This window comes from Leucoraja erinacea, chromosome 28, assembly GCF_028641065.1.
Source record: "Leucoraja erinacea ecotype New England chromosome 28, Leri_hhj_1, whole genome shotgun sequence".
Taxonomy (NCBI): domain Eukaryota; kingdom Metazoa; phylum Chordata; class Chondrichthyes; order Rajiformes; family Rajidae; genus Leucoraja; species Leucoraja erinaceus.
Window position 1 is genome coordinate 27,579,056 of NC_073404.1, and position 26,844 is coordinate 27,605,899.

At 44.5% G+C, this 26,844-nt stretch overlaps 2 protein-coding genes across 4 annotated transcripts in view; one reads left to right on the forward strand and one right to left on the reverse strand.

The window, feature by feature from the left end:
* Positions 1–39: 39 nt before the first annotated feature.
* txndc17 (thioredoxin domain containing 17) lies at positions 40–7,499 on the reverse strand. Its single transcript, XM_055658112.1, has 4 exons — positions 7,271–7,499; positions 3,695–3,776; positions 1,837–1,912; positions 40–663 (listed from the first exon to the last, which is right to left on the reverse strand). The coding sequence occupies exons 1-4, from the start codon at positions 7,404–7,406 to the stop codon at positions 595–597; spliced, it is 363 nt and encodes a 120-aa protein (XP_055514087.1). The 5' UTR covers positions 7,407–7,499; the 3' UTR covers positions 40–594.
* A 153-nt stretch (positions 7,500–7,652) lies between these two features.
* kiaa0753 (KIAA0753 ortholog) overlaps positions 7,653–26,844 on the forward strand; it is a 28,356-nt gene continuing 9,164 nt past the window's right edge. Inside the window, exons 1-11 of one of the 3 annotated variants that reach the window (XM_055658113.1) lie at positions 7,653–7,814; positions 9,035–9,176; positions 9,569–10,172; positions 14,344–14,450; positions 15,977–16,039; positions 17,325–17,546; positions 21,260–21,461; positions 22,757–22,971; positions 23,096–23,247; positions 24,190–24,318; positions 26,211–26,300. In XM_055658113.1, coding sequence (XP_055514088.1) covers positions 9,045–9,176; positions 9,569–10,172; positions 14,344–14,450; positions 15,977–16,039; positions 17,325–17,546; positions 21,260–21,461; positions 22,757–22,971; positions 23,096–23,247; positions 24,190–24,318; positions 26,211–26,300 — 1,916 coding nt within the window. In that variant the 5' untranslated portion in view covers positions 7,653–7,814; positions 9,035–9,044. The remainder of the gene's footprint in view (positions 7,815–9,034; positions 9,177–9,568; positions 10,173–14,343; positions 14,451–15,976; positions 16,040–17,324; positions 17,547–21,259; positions 21,462–22,756; positions 22,972–23,095; positions 23,248–24,189; positions 24,319–26,210; positions 26,301–26,844) is intronic. The other 2 variants (XM_055658115.1, XM_055658114.1) reach the window with 2 other exon arrangements.

Consider the following 26,844-nt stretch of genomic DNA (forward strand, 5'->3'; position numbering starts at 1 on the left):
AATGTTAGTATCCATCAGTTAGTATCCATACACAGCATGAATGATCAAACATACCACATTTATTTTGAGAAACGTGTTCACAACATTGATTGAAGTTGAATCAGAGTTTTTTAAAAATCAAGAATACTTGGGCATTTTCCACAATAAAATGTCACATTTACAACGTCACTGATTCATTGAACGCTTAACAATGTTCTCACTGTTCCAAGCTTTAACCAGTACTCCAAGCATTAATCAAACACAGTAGCTTACAGTATCTTGACACTGTAAAATCAAACTGTAATTTTAAGTTAGTGTATACTGCAGAGGAAAACAATTGCTTTTCTCAGTTGCATACATCATTCTTTGAATATTTGGAAATATTTCTTTGGAAAGAATCCCGTCAACAAATTTATAAACATTGCCGCGATGTTGAAAAGCCCGCGCCATTTTTATTGTGTTGTCCAAAGACAGTTTATATTAAAGCAAACAAAATTGGAAATGTAATTCAGCTTGACGTCTGGAACAGTTGAACACAAAACCATCCAAGATCGGGAAAAATCAGATAGAATCTGCTTGAACACGAATCCAGGGTCTAAAGAGGTTGTGGAATTTTCAGTCCTCTGCGAAAAGCATTTGCACAAGTTCCTGATTGAATAACTGCTCTTCCACCAGCTTTTGAGTCTGAAACACAAGACAAGAGTTATCCTGGTATTAACGTTTTTGAGAAAACCACATTAAAACATTCCTAGAGACATCAGTGTAGTTCATTCTCACGTGTACCGAGGTACAGTGAAAAGCTTTTGTCAAGCCAAGTCAAGTCAAGTTTATTCGTCACATACACATAAGATATGTGCAGTGAAATGAAAAGTGGCAATGCTCACGGACTTTGTGCAAAAAGACAAACAACCAAACCAACTACAAACAGAATGGAACAGAATCACATATTCGTTTACATATTAAATATTGTGGGCGGAAGGAAAAAGGAAAAAAACAGCAATTAAAAAAAAAAGCAGTAGAGTGGTTCAGTAAAGTTAGTCCCTGGTGAGATAGGAGTTTACAGTCCTAATGGCCTCTGGGAAGAAACTCCTTCGTTCTCACAGCATGGCAAAGGAGGCGTTTGCCTGAACGTAGCAGCTGGAACAGTCCGTTGCCGGGATGGAAGGGGTCTCCCATGATCTTATTGGCTCTGGAGTTGCACCTCCTGATGTATAGTTCCTGCAGGGGGGTGAGTTAAGTTCCCATAGTGCGTTCGGCCGAATGCACTTCTCTGCAGAGCCTTCTCGTGTGCTAACCAGCCAGCAGAATGACAATACATGATTACAATTGAGCCATTTACAGTGTATAGGTACATGGTGGGGAATAACGTTTAGAGCAAGGTAAAGCCAAGGCACAGTCCAATCAAGGATAGTCCGAGGGTCACCAATGAGGTAGATAGTAGATCAGGACTGCTCTCTAGTTCCTCAGCTGCCTGATAACAGCTGGGAAGAAACGTTCCCAGAATCTGGCATTCTCCATCAATTGGCCAGTATTTTTTAATCGTTACCCCATACACTAACACTATCCTACACGCTATGGATAATTTTGCCAAAGCCAATTAACCTACAAACCGGCACGTCTTTGGAGTATGGGAGACAACCGGAGAAAACCAACGCAGGTCACGGGGAGAACGTACAAACTCCGTACAGACAGCAACTGTAGCCCGGGTCGAACCCGAGTCTCCGGCGCTGTGAGGCAGCAACTCCACGCTGCGCCTAATCACTTCAAAATTTATAATACTTTAAATATAACGGTATATAAGAACATTTACAAAATGCAAAAAAAACCTCAGACACTATACGATTAGTCTTAACTTACTGTGCCATATTTCATGAGAGTTGGTACACCAGTGAGCTTCAGTTCTGTCCGAAACTTGTTTTTACCATTCTTCCATCTGGTCAATGACAATATGCAGACAGAAGATAGTCACGTTAGCTATCCTTACAAACGCCAACTTCACTGAAGATAATTACTTGCATGCAATTTTATGAAGTTGATTTAATACCACAGTTAGTATTAATGTGATTTCATTTCCATCTAGTTCGCTGGCGCTTTGACATGTGGGCACTAAAGCTTAGTTTCAAGTGTATCCCGGTTTTATATACGAGGCAAGTCGAGAGTTTATTGTTATGTGTCCCAGATAGGACAATGAAATGCAGCACAACAGAACATTGTAGGCATAAATACAGAACAGATCAGTGTGTCCATATACCATAAATATGTATATACTAGACTAAGTGGGACCCATTGGGTCCCATGTTCACACGGGAGGGCTGGTCCCCCAATGCAATATTCCACCTTTCCACAAATTCCAATATTGGTGGCTAGTTGGGGGGGGTTCTGGAGCACTAGTATGGGTGTTGTGGGCTGAAGGGCTAGTATGGTCATTGTGGGCCAAATGGATTCTTGGGGTGGCAGCTCAGTCACTCAAGCTTGATGTGTTGGCAGCTCACGGCTGGTGGGCTGGCAGTTGACACGGCTATTCCATTTCAAGCTTGAAATTCCATTTCAAGCAGGGTGCAAGGCCACCAAATTCAAGTGCCGTTTCCGACCATTCAAATGCAGTTTCATACAGTTTTAGGGGGCACCGTCCAGTTGGGTTTGGCTGCCCTGCCTGCAGCGGTCCGTCTTTTTACTTCTTTTTTTAATTTTTAGTTTGTTAAAATAGTGTTTTGTTTTGGAGGTCTAGTCTTTTTACGTGGTGGATGGGGGGGGGGGGGGGGGGGGGGGGGAAACTGCTTTTTCCTAGTCCCTTCCTGGTCGGAGAGGCAGCTTTCCTCTGAGCAGCATCTTCGACCCGTCCTCGCGACCTACCTTTGGGTCTGGACCGGCCAGAAGCATGGTTTAGGTGGCGGCACAGCGCTGGAGCGCTATCCCGGAGCGGGCGATGCTTTGCCCGGGTCGCCGCGCTGGAGCTCCGGAATGCTGAGTCCGCCGATGAACATCGCAAAGATGCCGGTCTGTGGAGCGGCCAGCTGCGGCGCTAACTTTGACATTGCGGAGCCTGGGATCTTTCGTCGAGATCGCCAGTGGTGGAGCTCCGTCCATCGCTGCCTGATGGCTTCGGAAGCCGCGGTCTCCGGTAAGGAAGCGGCTGTTCCAGGCATCCCAAGCCGCTGAGAGGGTTCTACCGACGCCGGAGCACCATCACCCGGCGAGAAGGGCCTGAAACATCGGGCCCACCGTAGCGGCGACTGCGGAGGCCTCAATAGGCCCGACTATGGGTGGACAAGGGATGGGGACTGGACTTTGTGCCTTCCCTCACAGTGGGAACCATTGTGGGGGGATGTTTTTATGTTTGATGTTAAATTTCTATATAAATGTTATGATGTATTATTAATGTGCTGCAATAGCAACTCGAATTTCACTACACCAATTGGTGTATGTGACAGTAATTGATCCTTTGAATACCATTTCAAGCAGGGTGAAACCACCATAAAACCACACAACCACCACATTCACAGTTCAGTAGACATTTAGTGTGTTCAGTTGATTCACAGCTCAGACCAAAGATCCTATAGCATAGGATCTTTGGCTCAGACAGAGTTGTGACCCCTCCCCCACCTTGCAGAGACTGAGCCACGCCCACACTTCTGCGTTTCATAATCTCTCCCCCCTCCCCGAATGAGCGAATTCTATTTGAGATATTCTTTTGACATTTTAAGTGGACACTTACTCTGGCCGGGCTCCTGTTTGACAATAGATGAAGATGGCTCCTTCGGGCATTTTATCCAGTTCTGCACGGACTATTGGTTCAGCTGGAGAAAAAGAACACCTTTGCATCACTATAATTTTGTGAGCGGCCACCACAATGAAATAAATGGTAAAATAACTGATGGTCCTGTGACAATACCGAGACCTGTAAAGTAACAATACTTTACAGAAGATTGAAGTCTAAATGAGGGTCTCGACCCGAAACGTCACCCATTCCTTCTCTCCAGAGTTGCTACCTGTTCCGCTGAGTTACTCCAGCTTTTTGAGTCTCTCTTCGGTTTAAACCAGCACAATACTAAAATGAAGCTGTCTAAGAGAAACAGGCCACATTTGAGATAATTTAGATCTACGGGATGGCAACAGGCACTTAGGCCCAAGTAACTATCTTTTAGTCTTTTTATATGGGGGGTGGGGGAAAGGGGGAAACTATTTTTCTCAGTCATTACCTGGTCGGAGATGCGGCTTTTCTCCGAGCCATGTTTTCGCCCCTTCCTCGTGGTCTACCAACAGTCTGGAGCGGCGTTTCCTGCCGGGACTGGCCAAGACTTCAGCTTCGGCGGCGGCACAGCGCTGAGGCACCATCGTGGAGCGGGCGATGCCTTACCCGGGTGTGCTCTGGAGTGCTGAGACCGCCGACTCCAACATCGCGGAGCTGCGGTCTGTGGAGCTTCCAGCTGCGGTCGGCGCTGAGCTTTAAACACCGTGGAGCCTGGGATCTTACGCCGAGGTCGCCAGTGTCGGAGTTCCGACCAGCGCGGCTCGTGGACTTTGTGAGCCGCGATCTCCGGGGAGGAAGCGGCCGCTCCAGACACTCCGAGCCGCTGAGAGTGTTCCCCCAACGCCAGAGCATCATCCGGCGACAGGGCCTGAAGCATCGGGCTGCCGTAGCAGCGACTGCGGAGGCCTCAATAGGCCCGACTATGGGTAAACAGGGGGATGGGACTGGACTTTTGATGCCTTCCCCCACAGTGGGAACCATTGTGGGGGGATGTTGTTATGTTTATTGGTAAATTCTTTAATGTTGTGTCTTATCTTTATTTGTGCGCTGCAGTGGCAAGTCAAATTTCACTACACCAATTGGTGTATGTGATAATAAATGTCCTTTGTACCTTGTACCATTGTACCTTTCCATCAATCACTCATTCACATTAGTTCCATGTTATCCTGCCTTCACTCCCCTACATGCTAGGGGCAATTTACAGTGGCTCATTAACCTACAAAGCAGGGAAGTGTACCCAGGTACAGTGAAAAGCTTTTGTTGCATGCTAACCAGTCAGCGGAAAGACAATACATGATTACAATCGAGCCATCCACACTGTACAGGCACATGATAAAGAGAATAACATTTAATACAAGATAAAGGCCAGTGAAGTCCGATCAAAGACAGTCCGATGATCAATGGGATAGATGGTAGCTCAGCACCTCTCTCTAGTTAGATACAAAATGCTAGAGTAACTCAGCGGGTGAGGCATCTATGGAGAGAAGGAACGTTGCCAATTCCTTCTCTCCATAGATGCTGCCTCACCCGCTGAGTTACTCCAGTACTTTGTGTCTACCTTTGATTTACCAGCATCTGCAGATCTTTCTTAAACCTCTCTCCAGTTGTTGGTGGGATGGTTTAGTTTGCCCTATCGAGTCCACTCTGCCATTCGATCATGGCTGATCTATGTCAGATATTACAATAAACAACAGGTGCAGGAGTAGGCCATTTGGCCCTTCGAGCCAGCACCGCCATTCAATGTGATCATGGCTGATCATCCCCAATCAGTACCCCGTTCCTGCCTTCTCCCCATATCCCCTGACTGCTATTTTTAAGAGCCCTATCTAGCTCTCTCATGAAAGCATCCAGAGAACCTGCCTCCACCGCCCTCTCTGTGAGAAAAAGTGTTTCCTCATCTCCGTTCTAAATGGCTTATTCCTTATTCTTAAACTGGTTCCTCGTTCTGGACTCCCCCAACATCAGGAACATGCTTCCTGCCTCTAGCGTGTCCAAGCCCTTAACAATCTTATGTGTTTCAATGAGATCTCCTCTCATCCTTCTAAACTCCAGGGTATACAAGCCCAGCTTGCCCATTCTCTCAGCATATAACAGTCCCGCCATCCCGGGATTTAACCTGGTGAACCTACGCTGCACTCCCTTAATATCAAGAATGTCTTTCCTTAAATTAGGGGACCAAAACTGCACACAATACTCCAGGTGTGGTCTCGCCAGGGCCCTGTACAACTGCAGAAGGACCTCTTTGCTCCTATATTCGATTCCTCTTGTTATAAAGGCCAACATGCCATTCGCTTTCTTCACTGCCTGCTGTACCTGCATGCTTACTTTCATAGACTGATGTACAAGGACCCCCAGATCCCATTGTACTTCCCCTTTTCCCTACTGGGGGGGGAGGGGGGAGGTTGAGGGAGGGGGAGGGAGGGAGGGAGGGGGGAGAGAGGCTGAGGTAGGGCTGGGACTGTAGGCTGGGGGTTCAGTCTGGGGGGGGGGGGGGGGGGGGGGAGGGGGGGGGGGGGGGGGGGAGGAAGTCAAGTCAAGTCAAGTCAAGTTTATTTGTCACATACACATACGAGATGTGCAGTGAAATAAAAGTGGCAATGCTCGCGGACTTTTGTGCAAAAGACAAACAAACAACCAAACAAATTATAAACACAATCATAACACACATATTCTTTTACATAATAAATAATAGAAGGAAAAACGTTCTGTACAGTTAGTCCCTGGTGAGAAAGGTGAGGGGGGGGGGGGGCTAGGGGAGGGGGGGGGCTGGGACTTTAGGCTGGGGGTTCAGTCTGGGGGGGGGGGCTGGGACTTTAGGCTGGGGGTTCAGTCTGGGGGGGGGGGGCTGGGACTTTAGGCTGGGGGTTTAGTCTGGGGGGGGGGGCTGGGACTTTAGGCTGGGGGTTCAGTCTGGGGGGGGGGGGGCTGGGACTTTAGGGCTGGGGGTTCAGTCTGGTGGGGGGGCTAGGGGAGGGGGGGGGGCTGGACTTTAGGCTGGGGGTTCAGTCTGGGGGGGGGGGGGGCTGGGACTTTAGGCTGGGGGTTCAGTCTGGGGGGGGGGGGACTTTAGGCTGGGGGTTCAGGGGGGGGGGGTCTGGGGGGGGGGGCTGGGACTTTAGGCTGGGGGTTCAGTCTGGGGGGGGGGCTGGGACTTTAGGCTGGGGGTTCAGTCTGGGGGGGGGGGGGGGACTAGGCTGGAGGGGGGGGGGGGGGGCTGGGACTTTAGGCTGGGGGTTCAGTCTGGGGGGGGGGGGCTGGGACTTTAGGCTGGGGGTTCAGTCTGGGGGGGGGGGCTGGGACTTTAGGCTGGGGGTTCAGTCTGGGGGGGGGGCTGGGGACTTGTAGGCTGGGGGTTCAGTCTGGGGGGGGGGCAGTCTGGGGGGGGGGGGGGGGGACTTTAGGGGGGGGGCTGGGGGTTTAGTCTGGGGGGGGGGGCTGGGACTTTAGGCTGGGGGTTTAGTCTGGGGGGGGGGGGGGCTGGGGTTTAGGCTGGGGGTTCAGTCTGGGGGGGGGGGGTGACCGTGTGTGTGGGCCGCTCACCTTGCACACAGTCCGGGCACCAGCTCACTCCGTTCTTGTCCTTGGAGCCGGTGAAGTAGGCGAAGATGGTCTTGCCCTTGTGGCTCGCCACCGCCTCCACGAACGCCTGGTATCCGGACACTTCCACCACGACCATGTCCACGCGCGCGCACACTCACACTCACACACAGAGAGAGAGAGACAGACGCGGAACGGAAACCCGAGCTCGGGCGGGACCGGGACCGGGACCTTTCCCAAACCCCGGGGTGGGGGAGGGGACTGCTTCTGCTTCCGCTTCCGGCCGTTGGAGCGCCATTGTGTCGTCCGCGTCCGCCCGGCGCTGCTGTTGCCTGGCAACGGCCCGGCGCTGCTGTTGCCTGGCAACGGCCCCCCTCGGCCTCGGCCTCACTTGCCCCCGGGCCCCTCTCACTCTCTCTCCCTCCTCGGCCTCACTTGCCCCCGGGCCCCTCTCACTCTCCCCTCTCTCCTCCCGGGCTCCGGCCCCTTTACCTCGGGCCCCCCGCGCTGTCCGTCCATCCATCCATCGCCGGCGCTGGACGAGCAGGTAAGAAGGGGCCGCGGGTTTGTGGATCAGAGGCGGCGAGCGGCGTCTCCGTCCCAATGATGTGAGGGCCATGGAGTCACCCGGGAAAGGGGGCAGAGACGGCGACCATAATGTCCCCCCGTCCCCCCGACTCGCAGTCTGACGAAGATGGACATCAAACGCTGGAGTAACTCAGCGGGTCAGGCACCGTCTCTGGAGAACACGGATAGGTGACATATTGGGTCCATAGAAACAGAAAATAGGTGCAGCAGTAGGCCATTCGGCCCTTCGTGCCAGCACCGCCATTCAATATGATCATGGCTGATCATCCACCTCAGTATCCCATCCCTGCCTTCTCTCCATACCCCCTGATCCCGCCATTCAACAAGATCATGGCTGATCATCCAACTAACTCCCTCTTAAATATAGCCAATGAACTGTGGCCTCAACTACCTTCTGTGGCAGAGAGTTCCACACCCTTTCATCAGACTGAGAACCAGGGGAGAGGGAAACGTGAGGTTTGGGAAGCTCCAGGACAAGAGTCTGCACTGAATACTCAGGAAAAGTGGAGCCCACAATGGTCCTCCTCCCTGGCCACTGGTTGGGGCAGACTCGGGATGAAGGGCCTGTTTCAATGCTGTATCTCGAAACTAAAACTGATGCAATCTCTGTAACCCCATTGGTCTCCGATCATACCCTTGCCCCTCTGCAATGGTTTCTTGTAGAAATCAAGATTTGTCTCTTTTTATTGTATTTTGTAATTTTCCAATGAAAGTTGAACCATAATATTTGAGCTTATTGATATAATAGTGTGTGTGATATTTTTTTGTTTCCTAATTTTAAATTTCAAGATGTTACTTCACATTTTTTGTTGCATGTTATTCTCTTTCATTTTATACATTTTTTAAAGAAAAAAAAATCGAATTTAGTTTAGAGATACTGCGCGGAAACAGGCCCTTTGGCCAACCGAGAGTCCGTGACGACCAGCGATCCCCACGCACTAACGCTATCCTACACACACCAGGGGCAATTTACAATTATACCAAGCCAATTATCTACAAACCTGTACGTCTTTGGAGTGTGATGAACTTGGGTCTCTGGTGCTGTGAGGCAGCAACGCTACTGCTGCGCCACCATGCCACCACTAATTGCCATTTGCTTACTTGAAAATGAACTGACATTTGTTTACTTGGATACTCCCCTTTCACGAGCGATTAATTTTATTATATTAACTTTCAAAGTATAGGTATCATGGCTACAAACATGCAGCAAAGACCAGTGACGGATTCAGCCCAATCATTCGGGATATGGATGCCTTCAATTTCAACTGGACATAATTTTGGAAGAAGTGATCAGAGTAGAACACAGTTGTATAAGACTCAGGTACATTTGCAACATTCTTTTACATCAATTAATAATGTGCTGCATTCTTAATTAAATAGGATGCGGTATCATATTATAGCAGAACTATCTGTACAGAAAAAATGGTATTAACATGCGATAGATTCAGGAACAGTCACCTGGCATTGGATCAATTCCTATGCAAGAGATCTTAAAGAAAAGAACTGATTGTCGAGTAGCCTACAATGTCTTGCTTCATCTGTTAACTGTTCGTAAACTAATATTTAGCAATCACTGGATCCGCATTTTTGTAGAATAAATACTGCTGGATAATGAAGTGAACAGGCCTGATACCTCATTTAATCATTTCATTATATACATCAAAAGGACAATGAAATGTACGCAAATTGCTGAAATATTATTCTTTTTTCTAGTTAAAATTTAATAGAGACGTGATGAATGCTGTGTCCAACCTGGCTGTGAAATTCACGGACCCTCGCCCGATTGTCATTGAGAAACTCCGCCAGCCTTGTGAGACACAGGTACGCGACGATGCCCAAAGTCTACGCAGTTCTTTGCAATTTTCTGCCGTGTCCGAAGACAGACTGAATATGGCTGTTCAGCTGGCAAGGAGAGACCTGCGGAAAAAGCACCTGGAAGAACAAGTGAAAGATTACCTGTACAATCATGAACGAGACCAGCTGCAGGCTTTGTTGTGTACAAATCTTGGGAAAGGCAAATCGGTCGACAACACTGCACGCGTTATGAGTAAAGTGGAAGTAGAAAACATGAGGAAGCCGAGGCACCAGAGGAGCCAAGCTGCAAAGGAGGAGTTGACCAGGTCCGGTGCCAGAGTATACATTTATACCTCTAACCAAAGCCAAGGCAGATCTGAGCTCCGCGACTCACCGCCAACGCATGACCCAGGCCCGCACTTGAATCAGCGTAACTCGGGCAATAAGAGCGCAGAGGAGATTCGTCGCCTGAGATTAGAGCTCGGCAAGTACTTTCAGAAAATCGAAGATCTTACCAAAAAAGGTATCACTTTTCACTTTGTTGAAAAAAGAAAATGTTTCAAAATGTGTTATTTGTCTAATTGACCCTTGAAGATGAGCATCAAACAGACCTAAGAGTCTGCCAGACTTTGTTATCGAGTCATCCAGCTAAGTGGAAGGGAAACAGGCCCTTCGGCTCAACTCATCCTTGCGTACAGAGTCTCGCAAATTTGCTAATCTAACATGCTTGCACCTGGTCTTTATCCCTCCAAACCTCTCCTATCTATGTACCTGTTCAGTTGTCTTATAAATGTCTTATATTTGTATCTGCCTCCACTATTTCCGCCGGCAGCTTGTTCTGTACATCTCGGTATGGAAAAAGTTGCCACTCATGTCCTTTTAACCCCGTGTCTTAAACTTATGCCCTCTAATTTTAGACTTCCCTACCCTAAGGAAAAGACTGGCTATTTACCTTATCTATGCCCCCCTCATGATTATATATATATATATTATAGATATATTTTTTCCCTACATTTCTGCAGGCTGAGGAATGATCTTATATATATATATATATATATATATATATATATAAATGTAGGAAATAGCCTGCAGAAATGTAGGAAAAAAATACAGCCTATCCAGCCTCTCCTTACAACTCAAACCCTGCAGACCAGGTTGGATTCCAAATCAGAGTTGCAACATAATTTGAAAATCAGCAACTTGAGCCAAGTAAATTAATCGAAAGAGAGAGAATTCAAATAAGTGTGACTTCCAAATGGTCATTACAATGACTTGTTAACTCGTCATTCTTAACAGCTCATGAGGGAAATAATTAGGATTATTGGCTTAATAAAAAGAATGAATAATGTTGCAATATGACTCATTGAATTGATTTTGTCCCAGTTTAGATTATATTATTGTTTACACTAGCCATTGATTACATTACAGTGAATTAATTCATCCTTCTGCTTTCTAAATAGTACGCACATGACTGTCGACCAAGAATTATGCTGATCATTATGAGTTTAATAGATAGCAAAAAGGGCATTGGAATTGCTTGATGAAAGAAAACCAATAACTGTCTTTTTCCATTTTATATCTTGAGAATAACAGTTATGACGTTATTGAATATGAATTTTCACCAAGCCAAATTATGAGGAGATGAAAACTGCCTATTATGGAAAAATCAGTAATGTCCAAAGTTGTATGTGCTTCCCACTTCCCATTTGCTATTTTGAAGTCACTCTTTCACCTTATCCAAAGCACGGTATGCTGAAAATGTTATCTTGGCTATGTTTCCAATAATTATCACAGAAATGATTAACTCCATTTGCTTATTAAAGTGGCAGTTACAGAAAGACAGAACATCGATGTATGTCGTAACTTGACCATGTTCATAAGTCATAGGAGCGGAATTAGGCCATTCGGCCCATCATCTACTCTGCCATTCAATGATCAATCATCCCCTCTCAAACCCATTTTCCTGCATTCTCCCCATAACGTTTGACACCCTTACTAATCAAGAACCCGACAATCCGCAATGTAAAAATATCCAATGACTTGGCCTTCACAGCAATGATTTCCAATGACTAGCCAGTGTGTGTTGTACTGTTCTTCAGTCAGCAGTCAGGAGGGAGCCAACAGTGTTCAGTTTGCCAGCACCATCCAGATTTCTGTGCCTGCACTTTGCTGCGTGGAAGTACAACATGTGCCGGCCACCTACTGCTGGTGCATCTTATCTCCCATTCTACCTTTGCAATTGGCACCAGGTCCTGAGGCGCACCTCGATCAGGCCAATCTTTCGAGCTGGATTAACTTGGTAACTGGCCATTATGCTTTACACCGGCCACTTTCCACCATGGGCAATTCTATTTACATCGAGTCACTGGCCTCAATTGCAAATATAAAAGACCTGTTCACAAACAGAAACAAAAACTAGTGGATATCCTCAGCTGAGAAGCTGGATTTGGGGCGAGCAAGTTATTAAAGGACTTGCACATGCTGTTCTTAAATGATGGATAGGGAAAGGTTGAAACCCTCTAATACATGCATTGCTCAGTCAGATAGGCAGAGACCCTTCTTTAGTTTGAACAGGGAACCTTCAACGTCATCTACTATTTCCACCATAGATGCTACCTGACCCGCTCAGTCACTCCAGCACGTTTTGTGTTTTGCTCCAGATTCATGTCATAGGTTTCTAGAAACTGAGTGTTTCTAGCATTTTCTCTCTTTGTTTTGGAATCCCAGCAACTACGATTTATAGATTTTCATTTGGTTTGATTTTCTTTATTTTAATGAACAGTAATTTCTGAGTTAAGTATGTTTTAAATTGCTATTTAAATTTATTCTCCCTCATTTTAAATGTCTCTTATCATCAGTACAAGCTGATAAGGAACCACACGAGACACAAAGAACTTCAGAAGCTGGAATCCACTAGGGGGAGAGTCGAGGACTAGAGGTCACAGTCTCAGAATTAAAAGACGTTTCTTTAGGAAGGAGATGAGGAGGAATTTCTTTAGCGGAATCTGGAATCCATTGCCACAGAAGGCGGTGGAGGCCAAGCCAGTGGATGTGGGGGTCTATAACTCGCATTTTCTCATTTTGTTTTGGAATTCCAGCAGCTGCAATTTTCAGATTTTTCATTTGGGTTTGATTTTATTTTATTTTAATGAGCTGTCATTTCTAAGTAGTTAAAAAAAAAAACCACCTGGTGTTTTTATACACCTATATATGATCACCCATCGTCTCCTATGGTCCAGGAACAAGGTCCGAGCCTGCCCAATCTCAATCCGCGGAGTCCTGGCAACGTCCCTGTAAATCTTCACTGCACTCTTACCAGTTTAAGGCATGTTTCCTAACGCATGGTGACCAAAACTGAAGACGACCTCCAAGTGTGGGAGTATGAACAAATGATCTACACCACGCATCGTACCAGAGAGAACTAGCAACTGGGATATACGATGATGATGATGATACTTTATTGTCACGTACCTAGCTAGGTTCGGTGAAATACAATACACTACGCAAAAGAGTCGCCACAAAGGTGCCGACAATATATGAATTACGTTGAAGGTGGGAAGCAGAGAGCGACGGTGGAAGGTTGTTTTGTTGCCTCGGGTCAGTGCTGGGCCCATTGCCTGTCATCTATGTCAATGATTTAGATGAGAATGTACGTCATAGTATATTTGCAGATGACATCAAAAAAGACACTAAAACATTGTGGACAGTGAAGAAGGTCAAAAATTTCTGCAGGATCTTGATCGCACAGTATCATTAGGTATGCATGTATGGGGTTTTGATTAATTGGCTATGAATCTAAGTGATATATTTCCAAGTGATGATATTCATTTTCTATAAGGCTTCTGTCTTTGGCCAAGGGCAGTAGCAGTCATAGCTTTGAGAGGTGTTTTGAAAAGGTCTGGTACAATACATCTTGTGGATAGTATCTTCTGTAGCCATATTGAAATGGTGGTGGAGGAAATGATTGATGAAACAGAGTGGATGCACCCTGACACAAAATTCTGGACGATAGTGAGCCCAAGGAACTTGTTGATAATAAAGCTGTTAAATATCGTGGTGGTTGGGTTCCCCTTGTTGGAGATGGGCGTTGCCAAGGACTTGATCGACATGATTATTCCTTGCCACTTTATTGACCAACTCTGAGGTTGTCCAGGTTCATTGTGAGCCTGGACTTGTTCATTATCTGAGGAATCAAACAATCACCTTTTGAACCATCCCTGCTTCTGTCGAGAATGGTGGAATGATAAGTGATGCATACGGGTGAAGTTGGCGGCATCTAGAACACTGCCCTGCAGTGACCCGCAGAGACTGGAGTTGAGATGAGTTGAGTTTAGTTTATTGTCACGTGCAGCGAGATGCAGTGAAAAGCTTTTGTTGTGTGCTAACCAGTTAGCAGAAAGCCAATGCATGTTTACAATCGAGCCATCCACTGTGTACAGATCATAGTTAAAGTAAGAAATATTGCTGTCGGGATAGAGATTGAAAAGAGTGGAGTGATTGTAATGTGTGATTGCAGATCCACTTCTGTGCCCAGCGAACAAAGAGTCTCCTGGCTTGGATCTGCTAAAGGATTTTTTTCGCCCAAAAAATACCAAATACGTTGGCTATGATTCCATGCAGGAATATAAGTTTTGAGTATTTATTGCCCACGTAAATGTATCCTTTGTAAAAGTTACTTATTACTTAAATTTTAGGGAAATCTGTGGATACCCTGGATCCTGATGAAGACCACCGAAGGCAAGTAAAACGACAGGAACAGGCCACTCGTGCCACGAGGATGCTGTACGTTCTGCAGCAGCAAGTGAGAGCCTATTTCATTTTCACAAAGGAAGTTAATTAATCCTGACTGCAGAATGTCCATTGTTCAGACATTTCAGTTTCAGTTTAGTTTATTGTCACGTGTACCGAGGCACGGTGAAAAGCTTTTGTTGAGTGCTATCCAGTCAGCAGAAAGACCATGCATGATTACAGTCGAGCCATTTACAGCGTATAGATACATGATGAGGGATTCATGTTTAGTGCAAGGTATCGGCAGCAAAGTCCGATCAAGGATAGTCCGAGGGTCATCAAAGAGGCAGATTGGGGGAGTCCAGAACCAGGGGCCACAGTTTAAGAATAAGGGGTAAGCCGTTTAGAACGGAGATGAGGAACAACTTTGTCACGCAGAGGGTTGTGAATCTGTGGAATTCTCTGCCTCAGAAGGTTGTGGAGGCCAATTCAAGCGAGAGTTAGATAGAGCTCTTAAAGATAGTGGAGTCAGTGGATATGGGGAGAAGGCAGGAATGCGGTACAGATTGTGGATGATTAGCCGTGATCACAGTGAATGGCGGTGCTGGCTCGAGCGGCCGAATGGCCTACTCCTGCACCTATTGTCTATCGTCCATAGTAGTTCAGCACTGCTCTTTGGTTGTGGTAGGATGGTTCAGTTGCCTGATAACTGATGATACAGCTGGGAAGAAATTGCCCCTGAATCTGGTGGTGTGCGTTTTTACACTTCTATATCTTTTGCCTGATGGGAGAGGGGAGAAGAGGGAGTGGCCAGGGTGCGACTCGTCCTTGATTATAATGCTGGCTTTGCCGAGGCAGCGTGAGGCATGAGTGGAGCAATTTCCATTAAGTTCCATGTAATTTCCCTAAAAAAATAATCCAAATGTATTTCTTGTAAATGAATATTGCAGCTCTCTTTACATTAAAAAATGTTCTGACTTAAATGACCCATATGCTTGTATAAAAGCTTCTGGTTCAACAACTGCCTGACCTCTGGTTCTGTCTGTGATCAGTATGTGCGTCATTCTTGTGACGGCATGAGATTTTTCCTGGTGCTCCGTTTTCCTCCCACACCCCAAAGACGTGTGTGTCTGTAGGTCAGTAGCTCTATAAATTGCCCCTAGTGTGTAGGGAGTGGATGCGAAAGTGGTATAGCATAGAACTAGTGTGAATGAATGATCGATGGTCAGCATGCACTCGATGGGCCAAAGGGCCTGTATCCTTGCTGTAGTTTGCAGCAAAAGCCCTAATCTTTGTATCCTTTTGTTTTATACATTTGAAGTTGAATCTTTATTGGATATTTAAAATTTGTAGTTTAAATGTTGTTAAATATACTAAATAGGATATTATTAACATTAACCAGAATTTTGCAAAGTAATATTATATTTCAGAATTGTTTTGACAATTATATTTGGAATTAAATGTTTCATTAAAAACTTGCTCTGAATGTATATAAGAATATTTTTCATGAATAAATTAGAAATTGTAATATTAATTGGACAAGACCTTCATCCCATTAATGCAATTTTTTTTATCTTTGACAAACTTTGTTCCATTAAGATAAACGGAATACAGGAACTTGTAGAGAAACAAAGCTTACAAAAGGTGAAACACACCAAAAAGGTCAGAAATTTAAATTGTATTCATATTAATATAAAAGGAATGTGTATCACATCCTAATTGCATTTTTAAAATTTCTTTCAAGGGCAGAGATAACTTTTATAATAAAACTTTAATAAAAACAAATTTGAGCATATATATTGGCCCTGATTTGTTTTCTGTCAACGTAATAGTGTGATTAATGGTGGTACTTTATACATTCATGTTGCTGCAACCTCCAGCTGGCAGAAATCAAATAACTAAAATTTGTATCCAATTTGTTCTGTTCCATCATTGGGTTGGCAAAATATAACCATTTTGCTGTTGGCCTCATCATTGAATTGCATCAAGTTAAAGATGTGAAGTTGCTGCATTTATGCAGCGGACAGCAAATTAAACTTGGCACTTGAGGCTGTCATTGTTGATGTGAAAATATATTTTCTTACTTTTTTTTTGGAATGATCCAAATAATAAATAATGCTTTCCTCCATTTTGCTTGCTGCTCCTGGTGTGCTATTGAATGCAGCCATTCTAGGTAGCACTTCCTCCTTGGTTGTTTCAATGTAATTTTCATAATGTTTCATCAGTCTGATCCATAATCAGAGTCCATCGGACCCCAGTCAGAGGAAGGGTTCAGAGGGTGGTAAATCTGTGGAAGTCATTGCCACAGAAGGCTGTGGAGGCCAAGTCAATGGATATTTTTAAGGCAGAGATAGATAGATTCTTGATTAGTATGGGTGTCGGGGGTTATGGGAAGAAGGCACGAGAATGGGATTAGGAAGGAGAGATAGATCAGGCATGATTGAATAGCTGAGCTGACTTGATGGGCCAAATGACCTAATTCTACTCCTATCACTTAAGAGCCGAATCATCACCTATCCATGTTCTCCAGGGATGGTGCCTGGCACGCAGAGTTACGCCAGCACTTTGTGTCCCTTTTTCTCAATATTTCAACTTGTTCAAAGGAGATTTGACATTGCTTTTTCTGTTCACCTAACTCCCAGAGAACTATGTTTCCCTCAGTGCATTATTATCGGCCACTAGCATTCGAAAAAAAGTAAACCTAATTTTGCAAGAGGAAAAACTTGTTGTTGTGGCAAAATTAATGTGTCGGGTGGGAAAATGTAGTGCAGCCTCGAGTGTAATTCCTTTTTGTAGTGACTGGACTACTGTCAAATTTTATGTTGGTAATTTTTTTTTTTAAAGCCTGGGAAAATAAGCCAATAATTCTACCCACTGTAACTTTAGTGTTTTCACTTCTTGCAGAAATGCCACTGACTGATATGGTTACAGTTTATTTGTGTTTCAGTCTCAAGCCATGTCCCAGTTAGCAGCCGTACACAGAGGTGCCGTCCGTGCCTTACAGATGTTTGTCGGTCAACTTTCCGGGCAATCCGAGCTGCACATTCCTGCCTACTACAAGGATCTGGGGCAGTTGATTCGGCAGCTTTCTCTCTGTTCTGCCAGATTAGAAAATGACACAGACTCTTCCATGCCGGAGACAGTTGTTGATATCCTTCAACAAGTCGAAGTAAGTCTAGAGTGAAAACCAATTGAGGTATAATATTCCTAATATGGTTAAAGCTCTAAAGTGAAGCTTTAATTTAGGAATGTAGAGATACAGCGTGGAAACGGGTCTTATGGCCCCCCCCCCCGAGTCCGCCCCAACCAGCAATCACCCCCTATCTCTGGTAACAGATGCTTCTTTTGCCATCTGACACGATCCTGCCCCTCTTAAATTTCGTATATCACAAACATCTTTGCTCAGGGGAAATCAAGGTACTTTCTAGGTTCTACCATATGTACATCCTAGCCTTGTTAGTCCTTCCACACATTTCTCAGGATTAAATTCCATCTGTCATTCCTCTATCCAATGACAATATTGTTCTGTAGCCAACTACCCTTCTCATTATTAACCACACACCCAATTTTTGAGTCGACTATGAACTTGATAACCGCAGCTCCTGCACTCGGGTGAAATGCATGTAAATGCTGCAGGGTCGCAGCAGAGTTCTGTGGCACGCTGGTGATTGCAATGTCCAGTCACAGAGACAAACCTTGACATTCCCTTCTGCCCGTTTAACAAAAATCTGATTGTTAATCCTTAATTAATTATTATTAATTATCATCAATTAGTTAATGGTTAAATAATTAAGTAGTTAATTAATAATCAATTAATGATTAAGCAATTGGTTAATTATTAATTGATTAATAATGATTGGTAGTTTTGGGCGCAGTTCACCAAATTGGTTTCAATTGGTTTCAATTGATGAGCCCATTTAATGTTTGTGGACTAGTTGCATGACCTTACTGAACAACATGTAGACTACAATCTTCCGGCATGCTCATGTTCATCTTAATGTCTTATATTCTTTCTGTCTAGCTCAGCTATTCTCAGCAATGTTGCTGACTAAATTAGGGATGGGATGGGATGGGAAAAGAAGTCATTTGTGCAACTCCCAATTTGCATAACATAAAGTTCCTAGTTTAGTGTGTTGCCTACATAGAGGATTCCAAGCATCAATTCCCTCTTATTTTGTTCAAAAGGCCCTATCCTCTTTGTCCTTGCCCCCTTGTTTTTAATGTTTGTAATAAAAAGCCTCGGGATTCTCTATAATCTGACATGCCAATGACATTTCATGGCTCCTTTTGGCCCTCCTAATTCTTTACTTGAGTTTATAGTAGAGCTTGAGTTCTTTCCTGCTTTTTTATTATTCCTCAAAAGCCCTATCTGGTTTCAGGTCCGTGAACCTTAGGTGTGCTTCCATTTTCTTTTTGACCAGGTTTACAGCCTCTCTCGTCATCCAAAGGTCACTTATCTTGCCATTCTTGTCCCTCCTCTTGCTCGGAAAATACCAATCCTGAACTCAGACCGGCTGGTCTTTAAATGATTCCTATTGGTCGGATATGGACTTGCCCAATAACAGTCGCTCCCAATTTACTCTTCCTCCTAACTCTTGTCTGGCAATATGTAGAATGGAACTGCAGTTGTTGGTATATACTGAAGATAGACACAAAGTGCTGGAGTAACCGAGCGGGTCGGTCAGCATCTCTGGGGAAATGCTTTGGGCCGGGAGCCTTCGTCACACTAAAAGTATATACTTTCAGCCTGAAGAAGAGTCCTGATCCGAAACGTCACCCATCCCATTTCTCCAGAGATGCTGACTGAGCCGCTCAATTACTCCAGCACTTTGTATCTGTCTCCTGCCTAACAATGTTATGAAAGAACAGCTTGTAGGTATGAAGAGCAAGGAATGTTGATCTTAGTGGTAAAATCTGTATTGATGGAAGAAACAGCCAAAAGAAAAATTTTAATAAAGTATACCATCATGAGGAAAATACGAATAATGACAGATACTAGGGACCAACTTGAAGACTATACGTTAATACTGGCACCTCAAGGCACATTCAAAGTACTTGAAATTAAATTTGATAAATTGGTGAATTGAAAATGAAAAATGAAGTTACATAGATACATAGACAATAGGTGCAGGAGTAGGTCATTTGGCCCATTGAGCCAGCACCGCCATTCAATGTGATCATGGCTGATCATCCACAATCAGTACTCCTTTCCTGCTTTCTCCCCATACCACTTGATTCAGCTAAGAGCTTTATCTTAACACTGTTGAATGCATCCAGTGAAACGGCCTCCATTGCCTTCGGAGGCAGAGATTTCCACAGATTCACAACTCTCTGTGTGAGTCAAAAGGACCAAGGCAGTGCAATGTCTGATTTAATGCAGAACAGTTTTTATTAAGTCATCATAGGGTGGCCTTAAGTTATTGTAGGGAAATATCTGAGAAAACGATATTGCTTAGTGCAATTTCTTTCTGAAGATTTTTACTAACCAGTGCAAATTATTCTGGGAATGCTAAGGTATTCAAAGTACTGCATAATCGAATTCCCCAATGACTTGCATTTCATTTTGATATCTTTTTAGTTAAACAATGAGCAAATGCGGAAAAGAAGACATCTTTTGGAATCGGGCATATCAATTTAATTGTTGAATATTTTGTTTTCTAATCTGCTGAATGGATAGGTTCCTGACATGATGTACGAACTCATGTACTCTTGTTAAATGTATCATCAGTTTCATCATCAACTCTGAATTAAATGCGCGGGCAGTTTATGGCGCAGAAAAAAATGATGAAATGAGGGTGTGCTTGTAATATTTAACAATAAAATAGTTTTTTTTCTGTTTATTAGTTTAGTTTAGACACACAGCAGGGTAACAGACACTTCAGCCTATTGAGTCCATGTCGACTATTGATCGTTGTTCATGCTAGTTCTATGTTATCCCACTTTCTCATCTATTCTCTACATATATGGGGCAATTTTACAGCGTATTAACCTACATGCCCGTGGGATGTGGGAAGAACCCAGAGGTCAAAGGGAGAACGTGCAAACTCCACAATGACAACACCCGAAGTTAGGATCGCATCGGGGTCACTGGTGCTGAGGAGTTAAAACTAAAACTTAAAACAGCGAATTACACTTTATAGATATCATTGTGTTGCTCTCCCAGTAAATTCTGATCATAACAGATAACCTTTTAGTTTAGAGATACAGTGCGGAAACACTATCTACACACATTTGGGAAAATTTATACCTTTTACTGAAACCAAATAACCTACAAACCCCATCAGTCATTAACCCTCGAGCTGTCTGCTCCCATCCCCCCGCCCTCGGGCTCCTCCTCCTCCCTTTTTCCTTCCTTCTCCCCCCCACCCCCCATCAGTCTGAAGAAGGGTTTCGGCCCGAAACGTCGCCTATTTCCTTCGCTCCATAGATGCTGCTGCACCCGCTGAGTTTCTCCCAGCATTTCTGTGTACCTTCGATCTTCCAGCATCTGCAGTTCCTTCTTGAACAACCTACAAACCTGTGCGTCGTTGGAGTGTGGGAGGAAACCGGAGCAGCCGGAGAAAGCCTACGCGATCACAGGGAGAACGTAGTCGGGATCGAACCCGGGTCTATTACTGTAACTCTACTGCTACGCCCCTTTCATTATGACTTGATAATGTTTCCGTAATAAATTGTAAAAGTCTAAACGTTTTTTCATGAACTGGTGAACAGAGCGGTAGATTATTTTCTCATTCTCCACGTTCCCCCCGTAGTTATCTCCAGCTTGCAGAGCTGCTGTACTACTTCTAATCATGGATGGTGTGTTTGGATATACGTGGATTATGTAGGAGTGTATCTTCTTGCCATGGAGACCAAAGATGTTTTACTTTGTGAACTTATTAGGGTTTGGATTCGCTGCTTGGGAAGCAACATGCTCAAGAGAAGTCGAATGCAATGCCACCGAAAGCCCAATGTGTTTCTGCACCAAGCAGAAAAAGATCCTCGGGTCGGCACAGAAGCTGCTCTGCTGAAGGAGGGCAAATATCACCCATCGTCAAGGAGAATGTTTTGTCTGCTCCCGAAGAATTGCCCCCACTTAGGACCGGTAAGTCGTACAACTATTTCTTAGTATCTTCGAATAAGAGGAATGGGAAAGGAAAAAGAGGGATTTATAATGATGGCAGCATTGTCTGGATGATTGCTGGTGCTAGAAATGTTTGGCATTTGCGAGACGATTGTAACACTCTAGTTCACTATTAAATTACGACACTTTGACTTTTTGTAACATGATTTGGCACAAGACGGTGGCGGTCACGGTGGCGCAGCGGTAGTGTTGCTGCCTTACAGCGAATGCACCGCTGGAGACCCGGGTTTGATCCCGATTACGGGCGCTGTCTGTACGGAGTTTGTACGTTCTCCCCGTGACCTGCATGGGTTTTCTCCGCGATCTTCGGTTTCCTCCCACATTCCATGACGTACAGGTTTGTAGGTTAATTGGCCTGATGTAAATGTAAAAATTGTCCCTAGTGGGTGATAATGCGCAGGGATCGCTGGTGGGCGTGGACCCGGTGGGCCAAAGGGCCTGTTTCTGTGCTGTATCTCTAAACTAAAGTATTAAAAAAAAACTAAACACATAAATTGTGCTGTGACAAGACCATTACATGGTTTAAGCATTAATTAAGTTAAGTATTAAGTACTGCCCGCTGTTCTAGGTGTGGACTATATATCTGCGAGACCAAGCGCGGACCCGGTGATTGTTTTGCTGAAGTCCTTAGCTCAGTCCGCCTGTGGCCACGCGATCTCCCATTTGCCAAACACATTGACTCCCCCTCCCATTCCCATACTGAACTTTCTGCCTTGAGCCTCCTCCACTGTCAGAGAGGCCAAACACAAATTGAAGAAAAGAGTACCTCATATTTTGCTTGGGCAGCTTACAACCCAGCGGTATGAATGTTAATTTCTCTTACTTCTCATGAACCTTGCCTCTCCGCTCTCTCCATTGAAGTAGAATAGGTAGAGCAAAGGGAAAGATCCAGATTACAGAATATAGTTCTCAGCATTTTCATGCAATAGTTCCAGAGACAAAGGTCTATAGGTTAATTGACAGGTGAAGATTGTAAATTGCCCCCAATGTGTAGGATGATACTAGTGTACGGGGTGATTGCTGATCGGTGTGGACTCAGTGGGCCGAAGGGCCTGAATCCACACTCTATCTCTAAAATCCGAAGTAAAGTCTAAATGCTCTTAAATGTGGATATTTTGTTTGGGAAAGAGAAGGAAAAAATATAATTTTCACATGAATGAAGTATTAATTTGTTTGAAGAACGATGATAAAAATATTGTGTAGTTCACTGTTCACAGTTTAGTAAAATGTTCTTTTATAATAAATGTTTTGCGCAGATGAAACTTGGCTTGTTCCTGAATATTCCAGACCCCAGCAGAGCAGTAGAGAGTGCCTGTCAGCCCGTCTGGAACAGCAGCAGCAGGAAGACCCTCCAACTCCTGATAGGAATGCTGCACTGAGGGCTGGATTAGAAACCTTACAGCGCCTTGGAGACGTGAAAAAGTCTGCTACCGAGAAAATACCCACTAAGAAAGGAGTGCTGCTGCCATACGTAAGCTGCAGATAATGATTGAACTAGTGTTGTATTCAACCTCTGCCTTGTTTTGAAAGATAAAGAAATTTAGTCCATTACTGTTCACATTTGTATTTATTTTAATTTATGGAATGAATTTTAGCAGCAGAAACAGAAGAAGACACTTGCAATCCGTACCTGCTTTCAGAAAGCGACGGTATCTTCAGAACTAAAAAAGAATCCGGCACCAGTTAAAGACAGCAAGCCTCCTTTGACTCCAGGATGTCCGAACCCTATTCCTATGTCATCTAAACAGTAAGTAACCACTTTGGCGCAGAGGTAGAGTTGCTGCCTTGCAGCGCAAATACAGCACTAGTCCCGGGTCCGATCCTGGCTATGCCTGCGTGGAGTTTGTACGTTCTCCCCGTGACCTGTGTGGGTTTTCACAGGACTTCAGCTTCCTCCCACACACCGAAGCCACACAGGTTTGTAGGATAATTGGCTTTGGTATGATGTAAACATTGTCCCTAGTGTGTGCCAGATAGTGTTAATGTACAGGGATCTCCGGTCGGTGCGGACTCAATGGGCCGAAGGGCCTGTTTCCAAACTCTAAACTGAACTAAACATTGAGTCGGATGGTGCTGACCTGTTAGTCGGTTGTTCTCTACATGCTGCTGGCAAGCTTCTGTGCACGCATCAGCATTTTCCTTGCATCCAGAGTGATACATTTTGACCTCTCGATCCACCCTGGACGTGCTATTGTCTCGGAATGTTCTAGAAGTTTTTAAGCTGAGGGCTTTGGTGGGGCAAAAACATTTTCTGACATTGGTAAAATGAAACATCGTTATCACATCCATCTTTGTAACTTTACAGTCGATCTGTCTTAAATCTAATTATTTGAAAGAAAATTGTTATGAACAGTGAAGATCCAAATTTGTTATCACGCAGTCGAAAGAGTTGTACAACTAGTATAGCTGTGGCCAAGCATATTCACGCTGCATTTTCTTTTGGCTCATCGACACAAATCCCATTTTTCCCGCACTAGGTCCATATGCTTCAGTCTGATTGTCTTTTAAACAAGCTGGTTGTATCTGACTCCACCATCTCCTCTGCCAGTGACCTCCAGATAGCTGAAGCTTTGCCCTCAGATCCCCTTGAAAATGCTGTATATATTCATATTTATATGTAAAATTGCTATTAATAGGTTTGACATTATTATTTGACACCTGATGTGTAACCTCTTAAATAATCCTTTAGAATCCCACTGAAGAAACAGAGACCAAGATTGGGAGGCCACCCATCTATTCCTACAGAGAGCAGTCAAACTAATTTGTTGAAGGAGATGGAGCAAGACCGACAAGCTGCTGCAGGGAGCGAAGCAATCAGGTGAGGGCGCTGATCACAGACAGCTCGGATCACAAATGAAGAAAGTCATTGGGCCATGTTGCTTCCACCACCTTGACTTCATCATTCTTCTCAGTTGTCCTCTCAATTTAGTGCGATTTGTTTTCCTATTGCATGTTCAATTTGCAAAAGGCTTTGGGGATTTCCCTTCAATCTTTACCGTTTTCTACCTGTTCATCAGTTCATGTGAAGAATGCTCTGACTTCAAGTCCAATATTGACCTCTGCAATCTTGTACCATGTTCACTAACACAAAAGCAACCTTCTGTGTTAGTGGAGAAACTCAGCGGGTGCAGCAGCATCTATGGAGCGAAGGGAAAAAGGCAACGTTTCGGGCCGAAACGTTGCCTTTTTCCCTTCGCTCCATAGATGCTGCTGCACCCACTGAGTTTCTCCAGATTTTTTGTGTACATTCGATTTTCCAGCATCTGCAGTTCCTTCTTAAACAGTTCTGTGTTAGTGACTTGAAAGAAGCATTAAAGGTTTCCGCACAAAATCATGACATTCGGATCAAGTTGGCTGCAAATGCAAGAGAATAGGAGGAAAAGATGAATTTAGTTTATTGTCACGTGTACCGAGTGAAAAGCTCATTTGTTGCGTGCTATTCAGTCAGTCGCAAACCTGTACATGATTGCAATCGAGCCATCCACAGTGTATACAGATACAGGATAAAGGGAATAACGTTTAGTGCAAGGTTTAGTCCGATTAAATGTAGTCCGAGGGTCTCCCATGAGTGGATTAAATAATGCAATGGACCATTCATCGTCTGGTTTGAAGTGTGGGTGCAAGAAGCCTCATAATACTTTTATTTTAGATTAGTTTAAACTGCCCTGCATGGTTCCTACTGTTGAAGAATGCAGCACAGCTACCAAAGCATGCGGTACAACTTAGTTAATTGCTAAAATTAAAGCAAAGAGAGGGGAGTCAGGACATTTAGTGGAGTTAAACATAAAAAGCTGGAGTAAGTCGGCGGGTCAGGCAGCACCTCTGGAGAAAAGAAATAGGTGACGTTTCAGGTCGATGCGATATGATATAAATTAAAATTAAAGGCCAAGTCCAATAAAGTTTGATTAAAGATGGTTTGAAGGTCTCCAATGAGGTAGATAGCAGGTCAGGACCACTCTCTAGTCGGTGAGAGGACGGTTCAGTTGCCTGACAACAACTGGGAAGAAACTGTTCCTGAATCTGGAGATATGCATTTTCAAACTTCTGTACCTCTTGCCTGATAGGAGAGGAGAGAGGAGGGAATGACCAGGGTGAGACTGGTCCTCGATTATGCTGGAGGTTGGTTTGTGTGATGGTCTGACATAAGTCCACACTCTGCAATTTCTTGCAGTCTTGGATGGAGCTGTTCCCAAACCATGTTGTGATGCATCCCAATAAAATGCTTTCCACGATGCAGTTTTGGAAGTTGGTGAGGGTTGCTAGTGACATGCCAAACTTCCTAAGCCTTCTGAGGAAGTAGAGGCATTGGCATGCTTGTTTGGCCATTGCTTTGATGTGGGTGGTCCAGGGTAAATTTCTGGCGATATTTATCCCTAAGAACTTAAGGAAGGTAGACAAAAATGCTGGAGAAACTCAGCGGGTGAGGAAGCATCTATGGAGCGAAGGAATAGGCGACGTTTTGGGTCGAGACCACGAAGGGTCTTGACCCAATACGTCGCCTATTACTTCACTCCATAGAAGCTGCCTCACCCGCTGAGTTTCTCCAGCATTTATGTCTACCTTCGATTTTTCCAGCATCTGCAGTTCTTTCTTAAACAATCAACTTAAAGAAATCTATTTCAGAGCTTAGTCATTTATTTTTGTGTGGAATGTGTGTTCATTTCCATTTGAAGGTCTTGTCTGCAGCTGATTAATGAAAACTAATTTTAGGTTGACATGGCTTGATATCGAGACTGCCCGGAGGATGAGGGAACTGAATGAAATCTGCCAACAAGAAACTGACAGAATAAAAAAAATAAGGTACATTTTAGTATAGATCTTAATAAATGGCAAGTAGACTTACATGGAGTCATACAGCGTGCAAATAGGCTCATCGGCCCGACTTGCCCACACGGACCAAGATGCCCCGTTTACACTAGTCACAGCCGCCTGCGTTTAGCCCATATCCCTCTAAATCTGTCCAATACATGTACCTGTCTACATGTTTGTTAAACGTTGCGACAGTACCAGCCTCAACAACCTCCTCCGGCAGCTCGTTCTACCTAGCCACCACCTTTTGTGTAAAAGGAAAAAGTTACCCCTCAGGGTCCTATTAAATCTTGCCCCCTCCCCACCCCCCTCACCTTAAACCTACGTCCTCAGTTCCCCTAGTCTGGGCAAGACAGTCTGTGCATTTATCCGATCTATTCCTCTCATGATTTTGTACACACTTTCTTTGAATCCTTAATTATTTTTTAAATGGAGTACCAGGGAGTTAATTTATTTTGCAAGAAAAGTCGCTCTGTGATGTTGGCTTCCAGCTGTGTTTTGCTTTAAATTAACTTGTCCTTCACAATCTCCCAGC

Bases quoted from the DNA above. Each gene is read 5' to 3' on its own strand.
- txndc17 (XM_055658112.1), bottom strand. From the start codon at position 7,406: ATGGTCGTGGTGGAAGTGTCCGGATACCAGGCGTTCGTGGAGGCGGTG. The intron at 1,913-3,694 runs GTAAGTGTCCAC...GTCATTGACCAG, and splicing joins CAAACAGGAGCCCGGCCAGA to ATGGAAGAATGGTAAAAACA. The intron at 664-1,836 runs GTAAGTTAAGAC...CTTGTGTTTCAG, and splicing joins CTCTCATGAAATATGGCACA to ACTCAAAAGCTGGTGGAAGA.